Here is a 23,538-nt window from a genome sequence, read left to right as displayed (position 1 = left end):
TGATTTTGTTTGAATGGTTAATAGAAGCTGGTCATGATTTTGTTTGAATGGTTAATAGAAGCTGGTCATGATTGTGTTCGATTTGATCAAGCTTTGATCTGGTCTTGATATGTGTCTAATTTTATTTGCCTATAGAAGCTTTATAGCTTTGTGAGAGAATTGATGTTAGAGGCTAAACACTTTTATAGAATATTTGCTCATGATGATTTGTGATTGATTGACTTTATATATTAATATTGTGATTGATTAGCTTTTCCTTCTCTTTATAAACTTGTTACTTGTATATAGTTGTCTAATTAGTCTGTCTCTGCAAATGAATTATTACAGATGGGTTCTTCCTCACCTCCACCCGCAAATGATTTTGATAAAGAAAAGGATGGAGACAAAGTAGAGTCTGATGAAGCTGGTCACACAAGTAGTAGTGGTCTTGAAACTGGGTACAAAAGGAAAAAGCAAGCTGATGCTAAGACAAAGAAGAAGAAGAAAGATAGAGTAATACCAAGGTCATGGGTGTGGGATCATTTTACAAGAATCACGGGAAAGAAAGATAGATGTCGTTGTCATTATTGTATTAGAGAAATGGGTTGTGCGACATCAAATGGAACTTCTTGTCTGAAAAATCATCTCAAAATATGCAAAGAGTACAAGGTTTGGCAGGAATCCAGAAATCAGGCTCAGCATGTTTTAAATCCTACTGCAGATGGTGGTGGTTTGCACTTGGCTAGAGTTACTGCAGATGTGTTTAGGGAAGCTTCTAATGAGATGCTGGTTCTAGGTGAATTGCCACTTTCATTTATTGAAAGTTTGGCTTGGAAAAACTTCTGCAATAAGGTTAAACTCTACAGACCTCATTCCCGGAGAATGGCAACAAGAGACATTGTTGAGACATATGTGAAGAAGAAAGCAGAAATGATGAAGGTTATTGGTGCTAATAAGCAAAGTATTTCTCTGATAACAGATATATGGGTTGCACCTACAACAGGAGCTAGCTACATGGTCATCACAGCACATTTTGTTGATGCTGATTGGCAGTTACGGAAGATGATTATCGGGTTCAAGCATGTCTTTGACCATACAGGGTCAACAATAAATTCTGTTCTTCTCGACTGTTTGGCTGAATGGGGAATAAAGAAGATCTTCACTATCACAGTTGATAATGCTACTGCAAACACCAATGCTATAAAGAAGTTCAAGGATACATTCAGCTTAGTAGGAAATGATGCATTAGTGTTAGGTGGTAAGTTTCTGCATCTGCGTTGTTGTGCTCACATCATTAACTTAGTCGTGAGGGATGGTTTACAGGAACTTAATGAGAGTGTGGAAGCTGTTCGGAATGCTGTTCAATATATCAGAGGTTCTAATAAAAGAGTCGAAGCATTTGAGCAGAAAGTGGAATCAGGAAAGATGACTAGGGGCAGTTTATCATTGGACTGTAAGACCAGATGGAATTCCACTTTTCTGATGTTAACAAGAGCGTTGAAGTTCAGGTTGGCCTTTGATAGAATGGAGGCTGAAGATAAGTTATATAATGACTATTTCACTGAAAGCGTTGAAGGAAAACAGAGGAGTGAGCCACCAAAGAAAGATGATTGGGATCAAATAGAAAGGTTAGTAAAGTTTTTAGTCATCTTCTACAACTCCACCTTAGTGGTTTCAGCATCATCTACTGTCAGCTCTTATAAGTGTTACAATGAAATTGTAACAATAGAAAAGAATCTGATAGCATTGAGCATGAATCCTGATGAGAAGCTTATTTTGGTCAAAGGCAAATACTATGAGAGACAAGTTTGATAAGTATTGGGGTGGATTAAAGAAGCTGAATAAGATGTTGATCGTAGCTACTGTGTTTGATCCAAGGAAGAAAATGAAGTTTGCCAGTCTTTGTTTTGATATGCTATATGGTAAAGATAGTGCAGAATCAAAGGAGCTTAATACGTCAGTCAGTGATGTTCTAAAGAAGCTGTTTGATGAGTATAGTACTAATGCGACCACAACTGGACCATGCTCTCAGTCTCAGTCGCAAACTGCAACAGCATCTCTGAGTGGACAAGAATCTCAAGGTGATCTTTGTCACAAAATGGATTTTGACAGTGATCGGGAATATCAGAGGATAGATACTATGTACGAAGAGATGGTAAATGAGATAGGTTTCCAAGATACAAGTATAGAGTTAGAGTTATCTCTGAAGGACAAAGTGGAGATTCCAAAGCCTAACCAGCTTGGGATACAGTTGATGTCTTGGGATGGTGGAAGATGAACAGTTTGAAGTATCCTATTTTAGCCTCAATAGCAAAGGATGTACTTGCTATGCAAGTGTCCTCAGTTGCATCTGAATCTGCTTTTAGCAATAGTAATAGAATACTAGATCCATCTAGGAGTTGCTTGACTACCTACTTGAGGTTCTAATGTGCAGTGAGCAGTGGTTAAAGAGTGAAATTCAGGTGAATGAGAAAGGAGTGATTACCACTCAACAACTTCTTGCTGAAATTGAACTGCAGGATAATCTTGAGAGAGGTAAGTTCTATTAATTATATCCTCCAACTGTAAATTTGAGTATTAGTTGTTGACTTTGTCTTCTTTATTTTTTTTCTGAGTTTGAGTCTCTATGCAAGTTGTGAAGATGAAGTTAGAAGTCTCTAATCTCGTAGAAGTCTCTAAGAAGGTTTGAACTAGTCTCTGTTTGAATCTTGTCTTGTTAAATGGCGTGACAAATCTCTTTCGAATCCATTTGAATCAAGTCTTTAGATCTTATTTCTTTTTGTAATCGTTTTACACAGGTGATATTTGGACAGATCAAGAGATGAATGGTTGAGAAATGAAGAGTGTCTTTGTTTTCGTTTGGAGTTGTTTCTGTTTTCCAGTTTTCTTCAGTTTTCTCTTTGGAACTGATTTCCATTTGAATAAGTTGAACCTGTCATGTTTTATGGTTTGAATAAGTTGAACTTGTAATGTTTTATGGTTTGAATAAGTTGAAACATTGTTTGGTAGTTGATACTTTGGTTTGACGTATTGTTAGGTTGATATGTTGATCAGATGAATTTAATATTTTGATCAGGTGGAATTAATTTCGGATAATTCGGATTTAAACCGAATCCGAAACCGAATATAGTTATGATTCGGTTTAATTTCGATTTTCCAAAAAAAAACAAAATCCGATCCGAATCCGAAAGAATCCGATCCGATCCGATCCAAAAATCATACGGATCCTAATCGGATATTAAATATCACAATCTGAATTATCCGAAATCCGAATTAATAAATCTGATGCGATCCGAAAATCCGAATGCCCAGGGCTAGGTCACCAAGTAGGAGGGTTTTTTTGTCAAACAGTTCACCGGTGCCAGCGTCAAAACAGAGCTTCCGTCCAACTGCACCCAAGCAAAGCACTTGGTGAGAGGATCTCGATCCATGGAGCGGTAAGATGTTAAATTTGACGGTTTAATGGGGCAGTGAACCAGACGAAAACCGGGCCTAGAAGGACATAGATGGATCTATCAAACAGGAACAAGGGGGTGGGAACTCGATGTGATAGATTTACCGAGGGGAGGAACCAGCTGCGGAGGCGGAGAAGGTGATTAAAACTGTCGCAAGGACGGAGATGAGATCTGAAATCTCAACAGACAACTGATAGAGTTAAGACTAGAAGCGAGTAGACTACAAGGGAAGATAAAGCCGTGGAGATGAAAAAAACAAGACTCAGCGACGTTGATCAGGCTCGGCACCGTCGAGAGAACAGATCTCGATGGTTATGTTAGAGAGGAAAGGAGGTTAGGGCGAACTTCCCATCAGAGATGCTCTACATAAAGTTCAAATACCTTAAGCACAGTCATCGTGCCACGCCGACATAATCATAATGTGACCTTCTAAAAAAAGCCTATATGCGTAAGAGAGTTTCACAACTATTTTCCAATTACCTTAAGCCACGTGTTTGGTGACCTTTTGTGCTGGCCCCGAACCGTGTCTATCTTCTTATTGACACCTCTTTAAAACTTAAAACTTCAAATTCAAGAAAACAATTAAATAGTAACAAGCCGACATCAAACCCAAAAATATCTATGACCATTACAATATAAAACACAATGACCCTACGTGGAAACAAGAAAGATACTAAATAAACTCAATTGATTTATCTCCTATAAAGACACGTCTCTCATAACCTTCAACAAATCACATTTCCTACTCTTTCCTTGAATCTGATTTCTCCAATAATATAAATAGTTAGCTCTTTGTGTACTCATCGATCGTAGTACAAATACTACATACTCAAAATCAACGATGGCGTTTCCAGCGTGTATTCAGTGCGGAACGAGGCAAAACCCTTGTCGGTGCAAAGTGGTCGGACCAACACTAGGGTTCGTGGCTTTTCTGATAACCGGAATCATCGAGTGGCCAGTTGGTGCGGTGGTTTATATCTTCAAACACGCCAAGGGTCGCCGTATCATGGGTCACCCAGCCAGACATGTATACCCCAAAGTGTCAAGATCTATCCCCATTTGACTTTCTCATCGTTATCATGCTTTTGTATTTGCTTGACAACTAAAAGCTCCTACTTTTTTTTTCCCCTAAATAAGATATATATGATCACATAGTCAAAGAATTAGAAATCGTTGTATAATAATGACCAAAATATTATTATATTTATGTGTTTGATTCGAGCCTTTTCAGTCTTATTTGATTTTACTTTGATGCATACTTTTTAATTTGTTTTCTTTTTCCGTTCTTTGTAATGTAATGTATACTCGTGCAAGGTAATAAAATTTATAATGAACCCAAGCTTATGATCAAGAGAATTATTGGCGCTGCATCATAAACTAAAATAAAACTGAAAAATACTTAGGTTCACCTCTAGGGATGAACCTCTCCATTCACCCCCTCTTCTCTCAGCCAATCAGAATCTTCCATCTAATATTTTATTTCAAAAATAAATTAAAATTAAATTAAAAAGCAAACCAAATTAAGGAAACAAATTCTGTATACTTTTAATTAAGGAAAGTTAAATATTGGCTTGGTTTAGATTTTTAAACTTAGAATAAAATTATGTCGGTTTGGGTTTACAAATGAAGTGGTTAGAGTTTAGATTTTACAATTAAAACGAAATTATATGTCGGTTTGGGTTTACAAATGAGGTGGTTAGGGTTTAGATTTTACAATTAGAACGAAATTATATGTCGGTTTGGGTTCACAAATGAGATAGTTAGGGTTTAGATTTTACAAGTAGAACAAAATAATATGTCGATTTGGGTTCACAAATGAGATGTTAGGGTTTAGATTTCACAATTAGAACGAAATTATATCTCGGTTTGAGTTCACAAATAAGATAGTTAGGGTTTAGATTTTATAAGTAGAACGAAAATATATGCGGTTTGGGTTCACAAATGAGATGTTTAGAGTTTAGATTTTATATATGTCGGTTTGGGTTTATTAAAGTGCGGTTTAAGTTTTTTAATTTTATAATAATGTATACAGATTTTATTGTCTTATTTTATTAGGAGGTGAATGGAGAGGTTCCCCTAGGGGTGAACCAAAGTATTGTTCAATAAAACTCTAGTTACTTTTTAATGAAAATCCAATCCATTTTTCTTTTTTTCCTACAGATGGAATAGATTACCCAATTAATATTAATTTATCACAAAGAAGAACTGCAAGAATTTTTTCTTTCACTATAAGAAATAAATTTTGTATTGATAATTATTAAATGAGTTCAGATAAACTTCACTGAAATTAACCAAATTCGATAATTTTGTTTTGACCAAAAAAAGGAATTTGTTTTATTTTAAATGGACTTGTAACTTGTAAAATAAATATATTTTAGTCTCATAACATAGGCGTCGGTTATTTAAAAGATGTTCGCGCGAAGAGTCTTCTCTCTGTTCTCAAACCTAACCAAAAGGTTGGTTCTTTATGGGTGTAGATAGATCAGTTTCATCTGTAGTTCCATATGTAAACTATAAAAAATCATTGTTTAAATTGAATGCTAACATTATTTATGTTGAGCATGTCCCAGTTTAGCAAAGATCTGTTCCTGAGTGTTTTAAATTTCATCTTTTTCCTTAGAGAATGTTTTATCGGGAGAAAAAAAGGAAATGTTGTTTTTTTTTTTGCTTTTTTCTTTTCTAAAAACCATAAAAGTTTTAGATTTTTAAAAATAAGAAATAAATGTCTAAAAAATCTATTCATAACGCAATTAGATTTCACATTCAAAATCCAAATCTTTGCAGAAGTCTAAACAATAATCGATTTTCTCCTATAAATATAAATTTGGTTTTTGATTTCTTCCATAAAAATTATTATTACTTTGTTAAAACCCTCCGATAATATATTCCATCATCATCACTTACTCAAAAGAACAATGATGTCTGTTGCAAAGATCTTTGAAAGAGTTGACAAGAACAAAGATGGAAGAATCTGATGGGATGAATTTGTCGAAGCAATTCGCGCTTTTACTCATTCCGTAACATCTGAAGAACTTGACAAGATGTTTAGAGTGATTGACGTGGATGGTGATGGTCAAATCGACGCTGAGGAATTTGCTTCATGTTTGGTGCTTAGTGTTATGAATTTTCAAACCAAATTTGTTTTTTTTCTTTTGTCAATCAAACCAAATTTTATATAGTAAAAAGAATTAAACTAATCATGTAAAAGACTACACAATATAAACAATCATATAGTATTTGAAATTAATCATCAATTTTGCATATAAATTTGAGATAATCCTATAATACAAAAAGAGCTTCTCTAAATAAATTAGAAATTAGTTTAAATGGTTTTTTGATATATTAATATTATTTTTTTGTTATTTATGTGTAGATTTCTTTTTTTTTTTATGATAAGTTTATAACTTTTACATATTTTATATAATTATTTAGTAAATCTAAAATTGACATTTTTCAACATTTTATTGATATAATTGATAAATAGTCAAATATCAAAATCTTGTTAATGAATAACTTTAAAACTAAACTTTATATAATAAGTATTTTTTGAAAAGTGACATAGGAAAAGAGATATTTTTGATATATATATACAAAGTATCTTCTATAATTAACAAAACGTCTTTACAATTTATAGATAAAACTATGACACTAAAGCATCATATTTTTTATTTATATTTAAAGAATTTATTATCATAAAGCATGTTGATGACAAAAAATGATAACTATTACAGAGATAAAATGCAATTTACCAAAATTAAATAAAAAAATGTCTAAATTTTTTGAGATAATTACATTTTTACCTTTATTGAAAAGTTAAACATTTGATTCAGGTCACTGACATGACAATGTAAATTTTTACACTTTATAAGATTAGTTTCATATTTTTACTTCTCAATTAATATAGTAGGATTTTGCATATAAATTTGAGATAATCTTATAATATGAAAAAAATCTTCTCTAAATAAATTAGAAATTAGTTTAAATGTTTTTTTAATAGATTAATATTTTTTGTTATTTAATTATGTGTAATTTCTTTTTTATGATAAGTTTGTAATTTTCACATATTTTATATAATGATTTTAGTAAATCTAGAATAGTAGAATTGACATGTGTCAACAATTTATTGATAAAATTGACAAGTATTAAAATCTTGTTAATGAGTAATTTTGAAACTATGAAACTAAAGCATTATATTTATTATTTATATTTAAAGAATTTCTTATAAAGCATGTTGATGACAAGAAAATGATATTTCTTACAGAGATAAAATGCAATTTACAAAAATTAAAAAAATAAGAAATAAATGACTAAAAAATCTATTCATAGCGCAATTATATTTCACATTCCAAAACCAAATCTTAGCAGGAATCTAAGTCAATTTTCTCCTATAAATATAGATTTGGTTTTTGATTTCTTCCATCGAATCATTATTAATTTTTTTTTTCTGTTAAAAAACCTTTCATAATATCTACATCATCATCATCCCTTGCTCAAAACAACAAGGATGTCTATTGCAAAGGTCTTCCAGAGAGTTGACAAGAACAAAGATGGGAAAATCTCATTGTACGAATTTGCCGAAGCAATACGCGCTTTTACTCCTTCAGTAACATCTGGAGAACTTGAAAATATGTTTGGAATGCTTGACGTGGATGGTGATGGTCAAATTGACTTGGAGGAATTTGTTTCGGGTTTGGCGCTAGAAAGGTGGTATAATGAAGAAACTGTTCTGAAAAAAGCTTTTGATATGCATGATATGGATGGTGACGGGAAGATATCGGCGAGTGAGATTCATTTTGTGTTGAACCGTCTAGGAGAAAAGCGTACAAAAGAAGAATGTGTTGTGATGGTTCAAACTTTTGATGCAGACGGTGATGGCTTTGTGGACTTTGAAGAGTTTATAGGTATGATGTTTTTAACTAACAATATATAATAAGTCACTATGATCATGTTTAACTATTTATGAATTTGGTTTGGATTTTTTTTTATCTCTTTCTAACAATATGTGGGAACTATAATCTATACTAGGTAACAACCCGCACATAGTGCGGTATAAAATAATTATTTAAGTTTTTACTTAATTTTTATTTACAAAATCTATTATATTTATGGGTAATTCAAATATTTAAAATTTGATTGTGTAGTTTATATCTATAAAAAAAATTTGTATAATAATTAAAATTTAACCCGTGAGAGTTATTATAATATCAATCTTATATTATTATATCATATGAACAAAGGATTCTTAAAATTCATTTTAAAGATTTTATGAAAATATAATTAAAGGATATAATTAAGTTAGAAAGATAATATAAAAATTTAATCTTGGGTGTTAATTGTATTTTTGAAAAAATGCAATGGTAAGTAAATGTAAATAATTTTAAAAGCTGATGACAAATAAAGGAAAGAGTGTCCTGAGTTCTGTAATGCTGACACCTCAGCTTTTTTGCCAAAATGTTCCTCTATTAATATATAGGGGATTAACATTTTTGAAGTACATTTTGGTTTATGCCTTTTAAGTTTTACTTATTTAAATTTTTTTTACAACATTAACCCCTAAAACAATTTCATAAATAACATTACAGAGAAACTCAAATACTAAACTTTCTTAAATTGACCAACATTTGTTACATTTATTGCCATAAAATCTTAACAACATCTATACATTCCGATTTTTCCAAAAACAACTCTACCCATTAAAGTTTTAACCCATTAATTCTCCAAAACTATTTTTATGGATGCTAGAATTTCTCAAATAAAAATGATATACAATAGATTTTTCATAACAAAAGTTTACAATCTCCATTAATAAATTTCCTAAACCGAAAATCCAAATATAAAATGTCACATTAAATATGTTGAAAACCCTCCATATAATTTGGTTTATTTTTCCTTTGTTGAGGAATTACCAAAAAAAAAAAAATCTATTAATTATCATAAACTATATATATTGACATGGAAAAATTATAAACTATAAAACTATGCTAATTTGGTAAAACAATTAACATAATTAAACTTAATAAAAAAAACTTATTTTGATTATTTTTTTTATGCAAAAACTTATTTTGATTTTGGTGAGACGGGTTGGCATTAATCCTATATAGGGAGTTAAGTGGATTTTTTTTTTAAAACACTTTTAGATGTGTACCAGGAGATAAATGTATTACTAGATTATACATATACCACACGGGTTAAAACCTTGAAAACACTACAAAAATCCTATACTTTAAATACTTATATCAAATACCTGTAAAATTTTATATTTTTAAAATTAATAAAACAATAATAAAATAACAAATAAATACAATATAAATTTTAAATTTTAAAAATTAAAAATATTATCTCGCGGTGTACCGCGGGTTAAATCCTAATTATTATTAATTATTTCAGTTTATAATTTTTATTTTTTTTGACAAATTACGTTTCGTTATAAATCACTGTGTTGATCTCCATGCTCAAATCTCAAGATGTTTTTGTGATCTGTTTTTCTCTGTTGGTTAAATTGATCCGGTTTGATTTGGATTCTATAGATAAACAATATTAATTTAACACAAAGAAGAACGAGAAGAGAATTATTTTCTTCACCAGAACAGATAAAATTTATATTGAAATTATTAAATGAAATTAGAGAAAATACACTGTAAGTAATTAAATTTGATAATTGATATTTGTTTTGACAAAAAAAAAAAATATAAATATGGACTTATAATTTAGCCTCATAGCACAGGGGTCGGTTAATTAAAAGCCGTTAAAAGATGTTCGCGCGAAGAGTCTTCTCCTCTCTGTTCTCAACCCTAACCAAAAGGTTGGTTCTTTCTGGGTATTTTCTCCATCGTTCCATCGTTTAATCTGTAGTTCCATCGTTCAAATCGAATTCAAAAGCTGACTTATTTTCGTCGATTGTTTTAATTGTAGATCGCAAAGTCTCTTGCTTTCGGATCCTGCCACTTGTACTCAAAATTGGGCATGTACTGGGCTTCGCCACAACCTAAAAGGTTTCAATTTTCTCCAGCATTTTTTTTTATCTTTATAGTTTATATGCTTTCTCCGAGTCTTCTTGTATATGGGGTGTTGAGATTTTTTTGGTTTATTCGGATTCGTCCAAGTAGTAGATTAGGTGTTCGTGAAAATGCCGCAGAGAGTTTGTTTGCTCACGACTCTTTTAAAGTTTCGTTTTTTTTTTGTTCATCGTTGATGTTTAATACTAATGGATTGTTTAAAAGTAGTGTTTTTAATATTCAATTGCAGCAACTAGGTTATATGCAAGTGGAAGAGGTAAAGACTACAATCTGTTTGGTAATGTGAAACCTGGTGATGATGACTTCAGAAAAGCCTGGGAGAAAGAGATGGGAGATGATGATGATACTCTTTGGTCAGGAAGTGAAGACGAGAGCGATGATAATGATAATACAAGACAAGAAAGTGGAGGAAACCGCCTTGAAAAAGAGATCAAGAAAGCTAGACAACAAGCTAAAGATAGCTCTGATCTAATCGATGCAGATGATAGTGATGAACTATACAGTGTTTGGTCAGGAAGCGATGAAGAGAAAACGTTGTGGACTGGGGATGAAGGTGATGATGAAGACGATATTCCAACAGAGCCACGTCCCAACGAGGCATCTGATAAGTACTTAGATAAGTTGTTTGAGTTTGAAGAGAAACCAAAGTACAGGACAATCTCTGAGTTGTTGAAATCTGAGAATGAACCTGAGGAGCTTTCACCTGGTAAAAAAGCGAGGAAGCTTGCTGTTGAGAACGCTTTGAAGAAACTGAACAAAGGTCCTGACGGGCGTTACACGAACGTGTGGGGAAGTTATGAGTGATGTTGACATTCTGATTGGAGCTTTCGAAAACATTATCTCAGGACCTGAATATGAAGAGCTAAGAAAAGGCGGACCTAAGAGACTGAACATGCAGTTCTTTAAAGATATACAAACTCGCATGAGAGATCCAAACTTTAAGTTCACACCTGAGATAAAGTTGAAGCCGAAGAGTAAACTAGTGCCTAGGAAGAAATGGCAGAAGGCACAGTCTAGAATAAGGAAAGCGAAGAAGCGGTAAAAAGCTTCTTGCTTGCTCAAGTATCTTGATAGTTTAATAGGTAAGTAAATTTATTCATTGTTCTAAAGATTAGTAGCAAATCTGTTTCCAGTAATTTCTTGCTGCTCCGTTGATCCAAAATGAATCTCTGTAGGTTAAAAGCATGGTTTAGAGAACACCAAACAGCCTCATCAGCATCGAGTCTTATGACACTGTGTCATTGTAATGCGGTACCGTGATTGAACAGCTTTCCTTTGCCGTGATTCTGATCTTTATATTCCTTCTGCTAAAGAAAGAAGCTTTGAAAGAAAAGCTAAAGATGCTTTGGTCCCTCTTTGGACAATTTTTTTTTTTGGGGGATGAAGAATACAAAGCTTTTCCCACTTTGATCTTTAAAAGTTTTCTTTTGGTATGAAAAGTTGGAACTTGTAAATGTTGACACTCCCTTTGCCCATTAAAGCTTATTCTAAGAAAAAAATTAAAGAGGAAGCAATTTGCCTAACAAATCACAAGATGCTGATTTTTGGGTCTCTTCCCTAAAATTATTCCTTGCTTCATATGTACTCCTTCCGTTTCACAAAGAGTGTCATTCTGGAGAAAAAAATTTGTTACACAAAGAGTGTCATTTTATATTTCCAATGAATGTTTTAATGCTAAGTTTTCTTTTTTACCCCTAAACTCAAAGCTATTTTCATTGAATATAGAACATTAACTACTTATTAAATAGGGGCAAACATGTATAATTCAGACTTTTCTTAATTTGTGTGAAATGTGTCAAAATGACACTCTTTGTGAAACGGAGGGAGTGTATGATTATCGTCAAAGTATCTCATTCATGTCCTATAGAAAGTAGACAAATTCATAAAACATTAGCTGCTTAATTGGTCCATTATACCTACTTCCACCCATAAGATTCTACATAGCTTATGGTTATCGATTTGACTTATTAGAAAGAAAAAATTGTTCGAAATTTAAATGGATTCCGTTAAGTGTTGTCTCTATAATTTATTACAAAGTTTCTTCTACATTACCTTTTGATTTGTTATGAGGATAAAAAGTAACAAAGGTATACAAATAGCAAAGAGGAAGTATATTTAGAGATTGTGAATACGTTCTCTCACATGATGGAACAAGCGGCGTGTACGTTGTCATCGCTGAAGAGGGAAACGTAATTTTCCTCGGGAGCGTTTGCGGTCGGAAACGATTGTGTGGGATTACGAATGTGGCCTGCAGGGGCACGTTTGTCGTACATGCCAGGAGCAAAAGGGTAGTAGACCATATGTTGTGGTATATACGGCCAGAACTCAGCCTTTTTACCTGTGCTCTTCACTCTCTTCAACACCTTGTTTGGGTCTACGTGTCCATTCACTGTTATTCGGCTCTGTTTCCGGTTCACCTCCACCGATTTCACTCCTGTACCGGTTGGTTCCAAAAATGTTTAAGACTACTAGATTTATTTTATTTAAAACGTTACTAAAAATGTAAGGACTCAAAAAAAAGATATATGGAAAAATATAATTGGATCATGTTTAATTCTTCATGTAACTCTTTTTAATTGATGTAAATAAAGATAGATTCCTGACCATTTGACCCATAATATTTTTGGACTATAAAAGTTGGCAAGGGAATGAGCAAATGATTAGTAATTGTAACTCTATATTTTTGCCAGCTATAATATTGCAATTTTAAGAGAGGGAATACGAACCTTTAAAAGAGAAATTAAAAAAGCGTATAGAATAAAGGAAATGAAAACAAAAAGGGGGTAAAAAAAAATAAAGAGAGATTGGAGAAAAGTTTTGATTCAAAGTCAGAGAGAGATGAGAAAGAGAACCTTTCATGCGACGAACCACGTTTCTAACTCTTCTTTCACAACCATCACAGTCCATTTTCACCTTGATATCCACTGTCTACACAAACCCCATTAAGTTACATACCAATAAACATCCATATTTTTCAAGAATAATTATCACCAAAATATTGTATACAAATCCAAACTAATTTTGTAAGCTTGTCGCTGTCATATGTTAATATATGTTAATGGAACTGCATATTGAAGAAATGTGTTTAAGAAGTAAGAAACAGCATGTTCACATTTTGAAACAAACGTAACATTTGATATATTTTGCATACACTTATAACGTAGTAGCATATAGTATTTTGTTAAACCAAATCAAGATATGTATATAGAGTAGTATTTGAAAGAAAGGATTAATTAAGGGCAGAGTTGTAAAGGTATTGAGAGAAGAACAGACCTGCAATGGCTTACGCTTGGTTTTGGCATTGGCGTATGTATATGAACAAAAGCTAAAGATATAATCAAATGCCCCCATTCTTCTCTCACTTCTCTTCAACAAGAAAAAAACTATGATCAAATGTGTGTAAATATATATGTATTGTATGTGTGTATATTGTATATATATCTATGAGTATGTGTGTGTGTGTGTGTGTGTGTGTGTGTGAGAGAGAGAGAGAGAGAGAGTATATATATATATATATAGGCAGAGAGAAGAAGAAATTGGCTTTCTTAATAGAGAAGGAGAAGAGAGTTACGTGACATGCATTCAAGATTCCATGTCTATATATAGGTTTTCTTAGTAATCTATTTTTCAAATAAACTCGATAATTTTGGACGAGAGAGTTGTAGAAGAAAAAGGTTGATTAGGAACCAAAAGTGAGAATGAAAAAAAATATATACACAAAGGCTTATATCTTTTTTTGAAAAAATTAGTAGAGATCAAAACATGAGATTACAAAAAAAAAAAATTGAGTGAGAAATGAATCTTCTCCTCAAATGTGGTCTTCAATTCGACTTGAATTTAATAAAACCGAAATAGGAGTCCTCTAATAAGAAAATACCTATATTTGATTTTAAACTTTTTTACTCATATTAGTGCAATATTTATATCTTATAGAGATCTTCTATTGGTCTTGTTTTATTATACAAATCTCTTTTTTTATTGACCTTTGCTTTGGTTTCGATTCAAAAGAGTATGGCTAGCTTGTGCATCATCCAATTATCATTTAATTTAAAACAAAGTTCCAATAATTGCCTTGTATGATTCCATCAAACTTATAAATCATTAAACTATATAGAAATACTATTATATAAGATGCCTTTTCAACACTAAAATGAATTATGTCCGTTATTTATTATTTGAATAAAAAGCATTGAACAATGCTTAAACTGAGATGCTTTGTGATACAGTGTGATGTTGAGTTACAAATGAACTTTGACCTTCCCTTTTTCTATTATTGGATAGAGTAGCATTTTTATTTGGATATTTTCAGTAAATACATAGATATCTAGAAAATTAACTATATAGACATAAATAGTTTGTGAATAGAGATGTTTACCTCATATATATGTAGGTTGTTTTGCTGATAAAAGACTAGGAAGTAGGAAATTGTATGAAATAATCGAGAAATACTATGTTTCTATAAAGAAGTTTGGTTAGGGTGCTACAAAGACACTAACTCGGTGACAATACATTTGTCTCATGTTTTTTTTTTTGTTGCTGATCTACGTTTTGAACCGAACACTTTTGGGCATGACAAGATGAAAAGAGGTTGCAATAAAATTCGACGGTGATGAGTTTCTAACGAGGTGTAAATGGTGTTAAGGTTTCAGATTTTGGGATAAAAATATAGAGATTTCCATGAGGCTAGACTCACTTGGTATCTTTTTAAACTTAGTAAGATGTACGCAGAAACTCGAGAGAACATGGAGCGAATACGATGACTTGACGTTGAACCTATGCTATTTTTTTGGTAGGAGAGTTTTATTATATTCTAACTTTACTGAAACATATCAGACAATTTTTAAATCGCTCGTAGATTCTAAGCGACGTGTGTGTGTGGTGGTCTTTACGGCTATAAATCAACCGTTAATTTTGTCATTAGCTAATAAATTACAGTACTAGCTAGTATCCAAGATAATTGCAAAAAGTTTTTAGAATAATTGCCACCGGTTAAAGAAATTGTATAGGACCTTCAAAGCACGACGAATTGGTTAGTTTTTCTTTTTGGTCAACTAGTCTACGGCTTTTTTGTGGTGTTTGGATGAATGACAAAACTATTATAAAAAAGAAAAATTGATAAAATGTTGTCTATAAGAGAGATAGAGACAATAGATCATCACAATTTTTTTTTTTTTTTTTGAACTCCAATCTTCCTACTCACAAGTCTTTGATGTCAACAAAAAAAGTAAAAAGAAGAAGAAAAAAAAACATCTGAAGAAGCTCCTCTTAGACATTTAGTAACTTACAATCTCAAAAGACCTCAAAACACAATAAGCAAAGAAGAAGAAAAAGGGTCTGGAAAATCCTAAAGGCAACTGTAAGAACCTCTTAAACCCGGTGCAATCATCTTTGGTAGGGTCTTAATAGCGGTCATGGCGTCTGTAAAGTAGTTAAAAATACGTATTTAAATGCAGCCAAAAGATTTGCAGTAACAATAAGATGTGTCTCTGTTATTTATCAAAGTTACCTGCGGCGATCATAATCCCTCGGTTGTCTTTCCCTTGACCTGGACCGCGAACTGCGCCGGCTTCTTGAGTCATAGCCACGTGACTGATTATAGTTTCTGTCATGTTCACGGTGGTCATGGTGCCTGTCGCGGTCTCTACTCCTACGGTCAACATCTCTTCCACGGTCACGGCTATCTCCTCCGTCTCTGTCTTTACTTGGTTCTCGCTCTCTACTCCTCTCCTTTGATCTGAGATTGGTTAAGCTTTTCAGCAAAAATATTAAAGATTTAACGAAGCAAACTACTAAAGTGTTCAAAAGCTTGTGAAAAGTAAACCTCCTTTCTTCAACCCGTTCCTTCTGAACTTTGTTCTTTTCCTCCTGAAGAAATCAGAAAGAATATAAATATACAGTATACATTGAGACCAACAGGAAAATCACAGTAGAAAGTTTCTATGACTCTTACCTGAAGCTCTGCCAATTTGTCGCGGATCAGCATGTAACCCAAATGCAGCTTCCCTCCAAAATGATCAGCTAACCGACGATCACTAAAGGCAGTACAAAAGATTTTTGACATTGCCAAATGCAAATAACAAATTGGTGACATAATTATAGTTTAAAGTTCTATTGCATATCTCTAACAGGCACAATAAATCAAGAAAGAACGCACATTTATTAGCTGCAAAAGTAATCCTCGTAAAACTGGGCCCAAATAGCCTGCTGGTGAAAAGGAGGTACAATAGCCGGGGTCAAATAATGAACCACTTGCAACCCAAGAATCTATCTCTAGCTTTCTTATGAAATACCAAGGAACCATAAAGCATTAATTTTTTTGAGTAACCAAACCTAACCTGTCATAGACGCTCAAAAATGCTCCACATATGTCACATAGACGCAGTTTCTGGTCTGTCTGAGACAACAAAACAACAAAGAGTGAGGGCTACCAACTAACAAGCTGGTAAAAGAAAAACAGAGATGATACATCAAGAAGAGATGAGAAGATGGTATACTTCTCTTCAAAAGCAATTTCTATTAAGCTGTTAAACAATTGAGAACACTGCATCTTACTAAGAGAAAAGTAAAAATTTATTCTATCAAAATTTATAAATTTATAAGCCACTACTTTTTTTCAATTAAAAGAAGCAGGACTATCTCCCGTAAATTCTGATGGTCATCGGACTAAACAAATACCTAAGCATCAAGAATCTTGAGGGCCGCTACACAAAATGAATTTCAATAGATTATTATGTCGATAAGGCGATAAAAATGATGATCTTGACTTACAATGCGCACATCAGCAGCAGTGTACTTGGTTGCATCCACTACAGGTTCTTGTCTAACAGAAAGCTGAAACATATACGATAAGTGAGTAGGGAAAGACATAAACAACATGCCGAACTATTCAAGCAATTTACAGAAACCGAGACAAAGACAGATCCCTGAGTTGATAAATTTCATTACCATCTCCACATCCTATGAAGTACCTCAGAGATAAGAACCAAACAAAAAACAAACCTTCTTAAGAGCTTCCGCCTCTTCTAGTGCTTTCTGCGCCTCATCAACCATCCCTTGTTCACCTGAAATAACATACAGATATCATAACTGCAAAGTGGCTGTTCCCAACATTGAAAAAATAAAAGGTTCCTTCTGTCGTTATGTAACTATAAACTGCCTTCTTCTAACACTGCCTATCACAAAGGTTTCCCAAGCTCAGTTTTGAACATTCATAAAGACATAATTAATAGGCCTAGCAAATTTTTAGATCAGCCACCAGAAACTCACACATTGGCAAAGAAAGTTGAATTTAAAAATGACAAGATCGAATATAGAAACCAAAATTTTGCACAACTGCAATGATTACTTAGAGAACTATCGGTTCAAGATCACCACAGATATGACTTAGAGGTTTCCCCCTTACCAAACTCTTCTGCTTTCTTTAATTTTTCATTGATCATTTCTTGAGTACGAGGATCAGGCGAAGGTAATGCTGCAGCTGGTGGCTGAGCTGGGACGGGCTGTGGCAAGGATGCCCTATCCTTGTTGAAGGCATCCAACAGTAGCACAGCCTGTAGGGAAACAAAACAAAGGACTTGACTGTTAACAATGTACCAGGCACAGCAAATAGCAAATCACATGATGACACACCTGTAGGTCAGCTCTTTTAATCCTCATTTCTTCAACTAACTCGAGAGCTCTAATCTTCAGATCCATTTTGCCTTCAAGATCTGCGATATAAAAACATTCTGAATAACATAGTAGCATCCAAATTTTATAATCACACAACGATCACTAGCAGAAGCTTTACATTCAAGCCATTTAGTGCCAATTACATAGAAATACGCTTTTTTCAACTTTAGAACAGTTATAAAAGGTGAAGAGCCACCTCTGGCAACACCACAGGAAAACTTTATTTACCACAAGACGAAAAATCTAAACATAGAGTACCAATTTGAGCAGCTAAAATATTCAAATAGGAAGTGGCGGGCCTAATTCTCAAATTGATTAATTTACATCTTGTAGCTTGATTAAAATAAATAAACTATTTTGTTCGTGAAAGCAAGCACATATCAAGAAACACTTCCAAGTTCATAGCCTACTCTAGATGTTGTAAAGAAGCCTACAGAAATACCAATGAAAATACACCACCAACAAAGTGCAAACACAAAATGTTCCAGATCTATATGAGCACAAAACCCTCAAGGAGAAAGGAACATATAGTGGTCAATTAAGCAGCAAATTGTTAATTACCGACTTACCGTGCAGGTCTGCTTCCTTCATCTTCTCTTTGATTTGCTTCGATAGTTGGAGAATTTCAGGTGACTGAAATGAAACAATGAAATGATGAGGAAAAAGCTTGAGTTGAGAAAAAAAATACACAAAAAGAACTCAGATAAATTAAAACTTAGATAATCACCTGAGTAACTTCGATGACTGAAATTGCAATGGCAGCTTTGGCATCCTCTTCCTGAAGACGATTTAGGGCCCTACCAATCTTCCTATCACACTCAATAATAAGCCTATCTATCGCATCTTCCAATTCCCTATCGTAGTTGTCAACACCTTTTGCCTTTGCTTCTTTATATCTTAGGAGGAGTTAAAGCAAAACATTCCAATGAAAACTTATGTGGATATTAAAAAAAAAAAAAAAAAAAGATAGGCTCCAGAGTCGCACATAAGAAGAAGAAGAAGAAGAAGACTCTATACATTCGTTCAAAAAGGATACTCTTTCCTCAGCTGCAAAGAGTGCACCTTTGGGCAAGGACCCATATCCATTTTCTGATAATATAACAAACATGTCAAAGAGTACTCACAGACCAAACTAGCCAACACAAGTTTAGATGTACAACAACTTACAAATCTTGAACCCGAAAAATTCACTCTGAAGTGTTCAATATGCATAAAAGAGCAAAACGAAGACTATGCAGTAGCAAGTAGCAACGTAGCGCCACTGTGACAACACAAAATTTCACACTGTTACCTAAATCAACAACCTCCCCCCCAAATCAACACTATCCAAAGCACTATATCAACTATCACATACCAATACTAAATTCATATATCAAAGCTAACATAGGGTTTTTTTTTTTCCCTTTCGCACAAGATACAACTAATGATAAAGCCATTGAGCTGAAATTACAAAACATGGGCGGCATCGAAGAAGAAAGATGTGTATATACTCACCGTTAATTGAAAAAGTTCGTGAGGACAGAGACCAGAGAGGTAGAGACGGCAAACATCGCGGTCGTAGTATTTGCGATTCACCTCCGTCACATCGCCGTTTCTATTAGCTCCCATGAGCACATCGAGCTGCTTCCTCATTGCGTCCATCTTCGTTATCTCTTTCTCTATTTCACTCACCCACACACTTTGATTTCTCTGAATCACCAAAACTGATCTTCTCTGCGGACAGAGATATAATGTATTGGGTTTTTTAATTTTTGATCGGAAGCTTACAAATTACATTGAACAAAAGGGGCTTTTTTTGGTAATTAGGGTTCTGTGTTTTTAAAGGTCCCTAAAGTTGAAACAATTTTAAAGATTTGACCCAAATTAACATTAGGGGTTTATTGTGACAATTTAAAAGTATTGGGGTAATGTACGAAAGAAAAGAAAACCTTTTATAATTTTAAGCCGATATTTACGAAAATGCCATCACTGCTCGGTTACACTAAAAAATTGTTTGAGCGTCCTCTTTTTTTTTGTCTGGTTGAAAATGAATTCTGATGCGTTAGGTTTTGCACTCGTGCAATTTGCTATAGTAGTTTGTGATATCGAACTATTGATTAGTTGTTTGATGTTTGAACAGTATGTGATACAAAATCTAACTAACACTTGGGTTTAATTTTTACACCATACTTTTATTGTTGCAGTTATGACAGAGCGTGACATTTATATTTCTTGGACAATATACCATTATTGTCTCAAAACGAATAGTTTTTATTTTTTTTATGCTGCGAAAATTGTTTTTGATTTGCAACTCTTCACTTTAGCATACACTTTGACTCTTTAATTCTCTTTCTGCTTCCAGCTTGAGTATTCATATGTGGACGGAGATAGAGCTGTAACTCCAGGACAAATATTTCATTGTTAAGGATTAAAAACAAAAAGTTGCATTGTTTTTGTTATTATCTCATTTCTCTCCACTCGAAGTAACTCATAATAAGAAGTCTTAAACTATTATTTTTTCCCGTGCGATTTTATCCTTTTAATTGTAACATATCAAAATTGTCTTTTATTGACTGAATCGAATGGAATCGGGATCAAAATAAATATAATCATCTATGTATAATATGTTTTTTTAGAATCATGTTGCGTGGTGATCAGAAAAAAAAAAACTCTTAATTCTTTTTCAAAAAGAAATTGTGCCTTATAATGTTTAGAAAATATACTATATAATTGTAGCATACTTTTTCATTTTAATGTTTTTAAAATTATAGTACTTGTGTTTTTTTTGTTGGTTGTTGTTGCATATCGTATACTAACATGTTTTATTGAGAATTACAAATCATTCATGGGATGGGACCGTGTGTATCGCACGCCAATTTTTACCATTTGATCGATTATAAAATCTTTGAACGAATACAAGATTGGTTTCTTTTTCCAATAAATACGAGTAGTAGTAGTAGTAGTAGTAATAAATTATCATACGAAAAGAAAAAGTTGTCGAAAAAGAAAATGAGATGTCAGTCATGCAAAGAATCAGTGTGATGTGGAGTGGAAACAGAAGAAACTCCCCCGCTTTAGCCGGGGGCAACCAAAAGCTTTTCATGTTTATATAAATGAAAAAAAGTGAAAATGTTGATTTGTTTGTCTTCTGAAAAATATGGAATAATATAGAGCATAAATATAAAGTACTTATGATGATATGACAATGACACTGGCTGTGGCTGATGCAATTGCAATGTGACAATGTTATGGGTTTTCGTACGTAAGGCAGACTTCTTGCAGTTGCAGACCCTCATCATTTCCACATTCGTCTTTTTACAATATTTTTTAAAAAGAGAGAATTCTATAATATATCCAATTTTATCTACTAGTAGTAATTAATTAGAAGAAACATGATAAAATCTAAATATGGTTTATAAATAGTAGTATTAGGTTTATTTTTCAATATACTAAATAATGTGCAAAAAACTAATTAGCTTGACTAGGTTTGTCGAATTAATTAATTCTATATATTTTTGTAAACAGCCGCCTAGGTTGTCTCATAAATATTGGAACGTATATACTCCTGATCAAGAGTAGATAAAATACTACTTCTGACTAAAAACATGTTAGGTAAAAGGAAACAAAATTGACTAGCAACTCAGTTCCGGATCAAGTTCAAAGAAGTAATTTCACATCAGTGACATATACTAATGTGTGCATATACTATATAGTAAATTAGTAAAAATGTGCATGCAAATGAACAATGAATGGGCAAAGTAAAAGGTATTGGGTGGGGGAATGGTAGAGCAGCAGCAGCAGCAGCAGCAGTAGCATTTATGCTGACAAATATCTCAAAATCATCCATCTGATTTTAATAACATTTCCTTAAACTTTTTCTTTTGAATTGTTTTTTCTACACTTTTCTTTCTTTTTAGTTTCTTTTTCTCGTATTCTGATTTCCTATAACCAGATTTTTTACCTAGCTATTTTCAGTCATACGCTCTTGTCAGTTTGTAGTTATCTTCAACTACAGGTGTTTCCTTTTATTTTCAGATGGAATCTGCAGGTGTTTCTCACTTCAATATATTACCCCCCCCCCAAAAAAAAACTTTAGTTTTTGTATTTACCATCATAACAGATCATAATAATTGATACCTATATATGGTTTTTGAGTTTTGTCAAGTAATACTTCACAAAACTTTTGATGATATATAAGAGCATTTCCAATCCATATCTCTATTTTTTTCTTCAAAATGGAGTAACTCTATTTTGGAGTTGGGTTTTACTCTAACCCTACTTTATTTTGGAGTAAAAAATAGAGATCTCCAAATTATAAAATATAAAGAAAAAAAAAAGATATCTCCAAATATAGAAAAAAAAATGAAGATCTCTATTGTGGAGATAAAAATGAAGATGGGTTGGAACAAATTGACTCCAAACTCTATTATGAAGATGGAAATGGAGATGGGTTGGAGTTGGTCTAAGACCATCTCCATTGTATTTCTCTATTTTTTTCTCTAAAATAGAGTAACTCAAAAATAAAGCACGGTTTTCCTCCAATGTATTACTCTATTTTCACCTCTATAATAGAGTTAGTGTAAAAAAATAGAGGTGATAATAGAGTTGCTCTATATATAGAGCAATCCTATTATTTTCTCTATTTTAGAGTAAAATATAGAGTAGGATTGGAGCAAATGTTGCTCTATAATAGAGATTTGACTCTAAAATAGAGTGGGATTAGAGATGCCCTAAATCTAAAACCTCATCTCTTTCGTTTATAATTAAATACATGCAAATGAAGTCTTTTCGTGAATGATAAACAAGATGTTTTGTTTTCAAACTCGTTTCGATGCATTATCGTCCCGAATCAAAACATATACTAAAGTAAAATTATCTAAAGTCTCTTTGGTAGAGATCAGAAAATTTGAACCGTGTATCGAAAGTGTAAAAACTATATAAATTCCTAGATCTAGAGGTATTGAAATTATTGGGCACCAAAGGTTTGGGGGATATATAAAGCAGATATGAACAAATTGTTAGGAAAAAAATAATGTGATTTTGTAGGTACGAGGCAATTCTAGAACGTGTGTTGGTGGTGTGTTAGATATTGCAGGCATAATAATGGAGAAAGTAAATTTAAATTATAGTTAAATGGAGGACGAGAATCCATTGAATCGTATCTTACAAAAGAAAGTCCAAAAAAGCTAAAATTGTATATATATTTGAAAGATTATAAACCCATGCACATGCTCACTATCGTTTCATTGATCCATGTGTATACCCTATGTTTTCCTCCCTAATTACCCTAATTCATTTATTAATTCGAAATTAGTCGGATAAGCTCAACTACTTTACTACTATTGCTTAGCATGTACATCTCTAGCATCCCTACTAGTCATCCACATCTTGTATGTAATTATGTTTCCTTTCAGTATTATTTACCTTTTTTTTTTTTT

At 32.9% G+C, this 23,538-nt stretch overlaps 4 protein-coding genes and 1 pseudogene across 10 annotated transcripts; 3 read left to right on the top strand and 2 right to left on the bottom strand.

Moving 5' to 3' along the window:
• Positions 4,125-4,785, top strand: LOC104770049. Its single transcript, XM_010494399.2, has one exon. It carries the CDS (start codon positions 4,276-4,278, stop codon positions 4,495-4,497), a length of 222 nt encoding a protein of 73 aa, XP_010492701.1. The 5' UTR covers positions 4,125-4,275; the 3' UTR covers positions 4,498-4,785.
• LOC104772318 (probable calcium-binding protein CML32) lies at positions 7,939-8,364 on the top strand. Its single transcript, XM_010496949.1, has one exon. The coding sequence runs from the start codon at positions 7,939-7,941 to the stop codon at positions 8,362-8,364; it is 426 nt and encodes a 141-aa protein (XP_010495251.1).
• On the top strand, positions 10,140-12,140 carry LOC104770048 (annotated as a pseudogene).
• On the bottom strand, positions 12,432-13,927 carry LOC104770047 (heavy metal-associated isoprenylated plant protein 21). 2 transcript variants are annotated; one of them, XM_010494398.1, is made up of 3 exons: positions 13,724-13,927; positions 13,303-13,378; positions 12,432-12,884 (listed from the first exon to the last, which is right to left on the bottom strand). In XM_010494398.1, exons 1-3 carry the CDS (start codon positions 13,799-13,801, stop codon positions 12,589-12,591), a joined length of 450 nt encoding a protein of 149 aa, XP_010492700.1. In that variant the 5' UTR covers positions 13,802-13,927; the 3' UTR covers positions 12,432-12,588. The 2 variants fall into 2 exon arrangements, with proteins under 2 accessions (XP_010492700.1, XP_019098045.1); XM_019242500.1 differs by having other exon boundaries at positions 13,303-13,374; positions 13,724-13,810.
• Positions 15,598-19,940, bottom strand: LOC104770046 (U1 snRNP-associated protein usp106-like). 6 transcript variants are annotated; one of them, XM_010494397.2, is made up of 14 exons: positions 19,616-19,701; positions 19,289-19,382; positions 19,158-19,210; positions 18,849-19,017; positions 18,691-18,754; positions 18,080-18,159; positions 17,853-18,000; positions 17,450-17,511; positions 17,219-17,281; positions 16,786-16,844; positions 16,401-16,482; positions 16,272-16,315; positions 15,957-16,184; positions 15,598-15,868 (listed from the first exon to the last, which is right to left on the bottom strand). In XM_010494397.2, exons 2-14 carry the CDS (start codon positions 19,331-19,333, stop codon positions 15,850-15,852), a joined length of 1,116 nt encoding a protein of 371 aa, XP_010492699.1. In that variant the 5' UTR covers positions 19,334-19,382; positions 19,616-19,701; the 3' UTR covers positions 15,598-15,849. The 6 variants fall into 6 exon arrangements, 2 of the variants coding, with proteins under 2 accessions (XP_010492699.1, XP_010492697.1); XM_010494395.2 differs by lacking the exon at positions 19,289-19,382 and having other exon boundaries at positions 19,616-19,940; XR_002037093.1 differs by lacking the exons at positions 15,598-15,868; positions 19,289-19,382 and adding an exon at positions 16,605-16,651 and having other exon boundaries at positions 16,048-16,184; positions 19,616-19,940.

Source organism: Camelina sativa, chromosome 20 (genome assembly GCF_000633955.1).
Source record: "Camelina sativa cultivar DH55 chromosome 20, Cs, whole genome shotgun sequence".
Classification (NCBI taxonomy): Eukaryota; Viridiplantae; Streptophyta; class Magnoliopsida; order Brassicales; family Brassicaceae; genus Camelina; species Camelina sativa.
The sequence above is the reverse complement of the archived record's forward strand: the minus strand, read 5'-3'. Positions and strand labels throughout refer to the sequence as shown.

Bases quoted from the DNA above. Each gene is read 5' to 3' on its own strand.
- LOC104770049 (XM_010494399.2), top strand. From the start codon at position 4,276: ATGGCGTTTCCAGCGTGTATTCAGTGCGGAACGAGGCAAAACCCTTGT.
- LOC104772318 (XM_010496949.1), top strand. From the start codon at position 7,939: ATGTCTATTGCAAAGGTCTTCCAGAGAGTTGACAAGAACAAAGATGGG.
- LOC104770047 (XM_010494398.1), bottom strand. From the start codon at position 13,801: ATGGGGGCATTTGATTATATCTTTAGCTTTTGTTCATATACATACGCC. The intron at 13,379-13,723 runs GTCTGTTCTTCT...GGGTTTGTGTAG, and splicing joins CCAAGCGTAAGCCATTGCAG to ACAGTGGATATCAAGGTGAA. The intron at 12,885-13,302 runs GTTCTCTTTCTC...CAACCGGTACAG, and splicing joins CGTGGTTCGTCGCATGAAAG to GAGTGAAATCGGTGGAGGTG.
- LOC104770046 (XM_010494395.2), bottom strand. From the start codon at position 19,762: ATGGACGCAATGAGGAAGCAGCTCGATGTGCTCATGGGAGCTAATAGA. The intron at 19,018-19,157 runs GTATCCTTTTTG...ACTCCTCCTAAG, and splicing joins TCTTTGCAGCTGAGGAAAGA to ATATAAAGAAGCAAAGGCAA. The intron at 18,160-18,690 runs GTAAGTCGGTAA...TTTATATCGCAG, and splicing joins GAAGGAAGCAGACCTGCACG to ATCTTGAAGGCAAAATGGAT.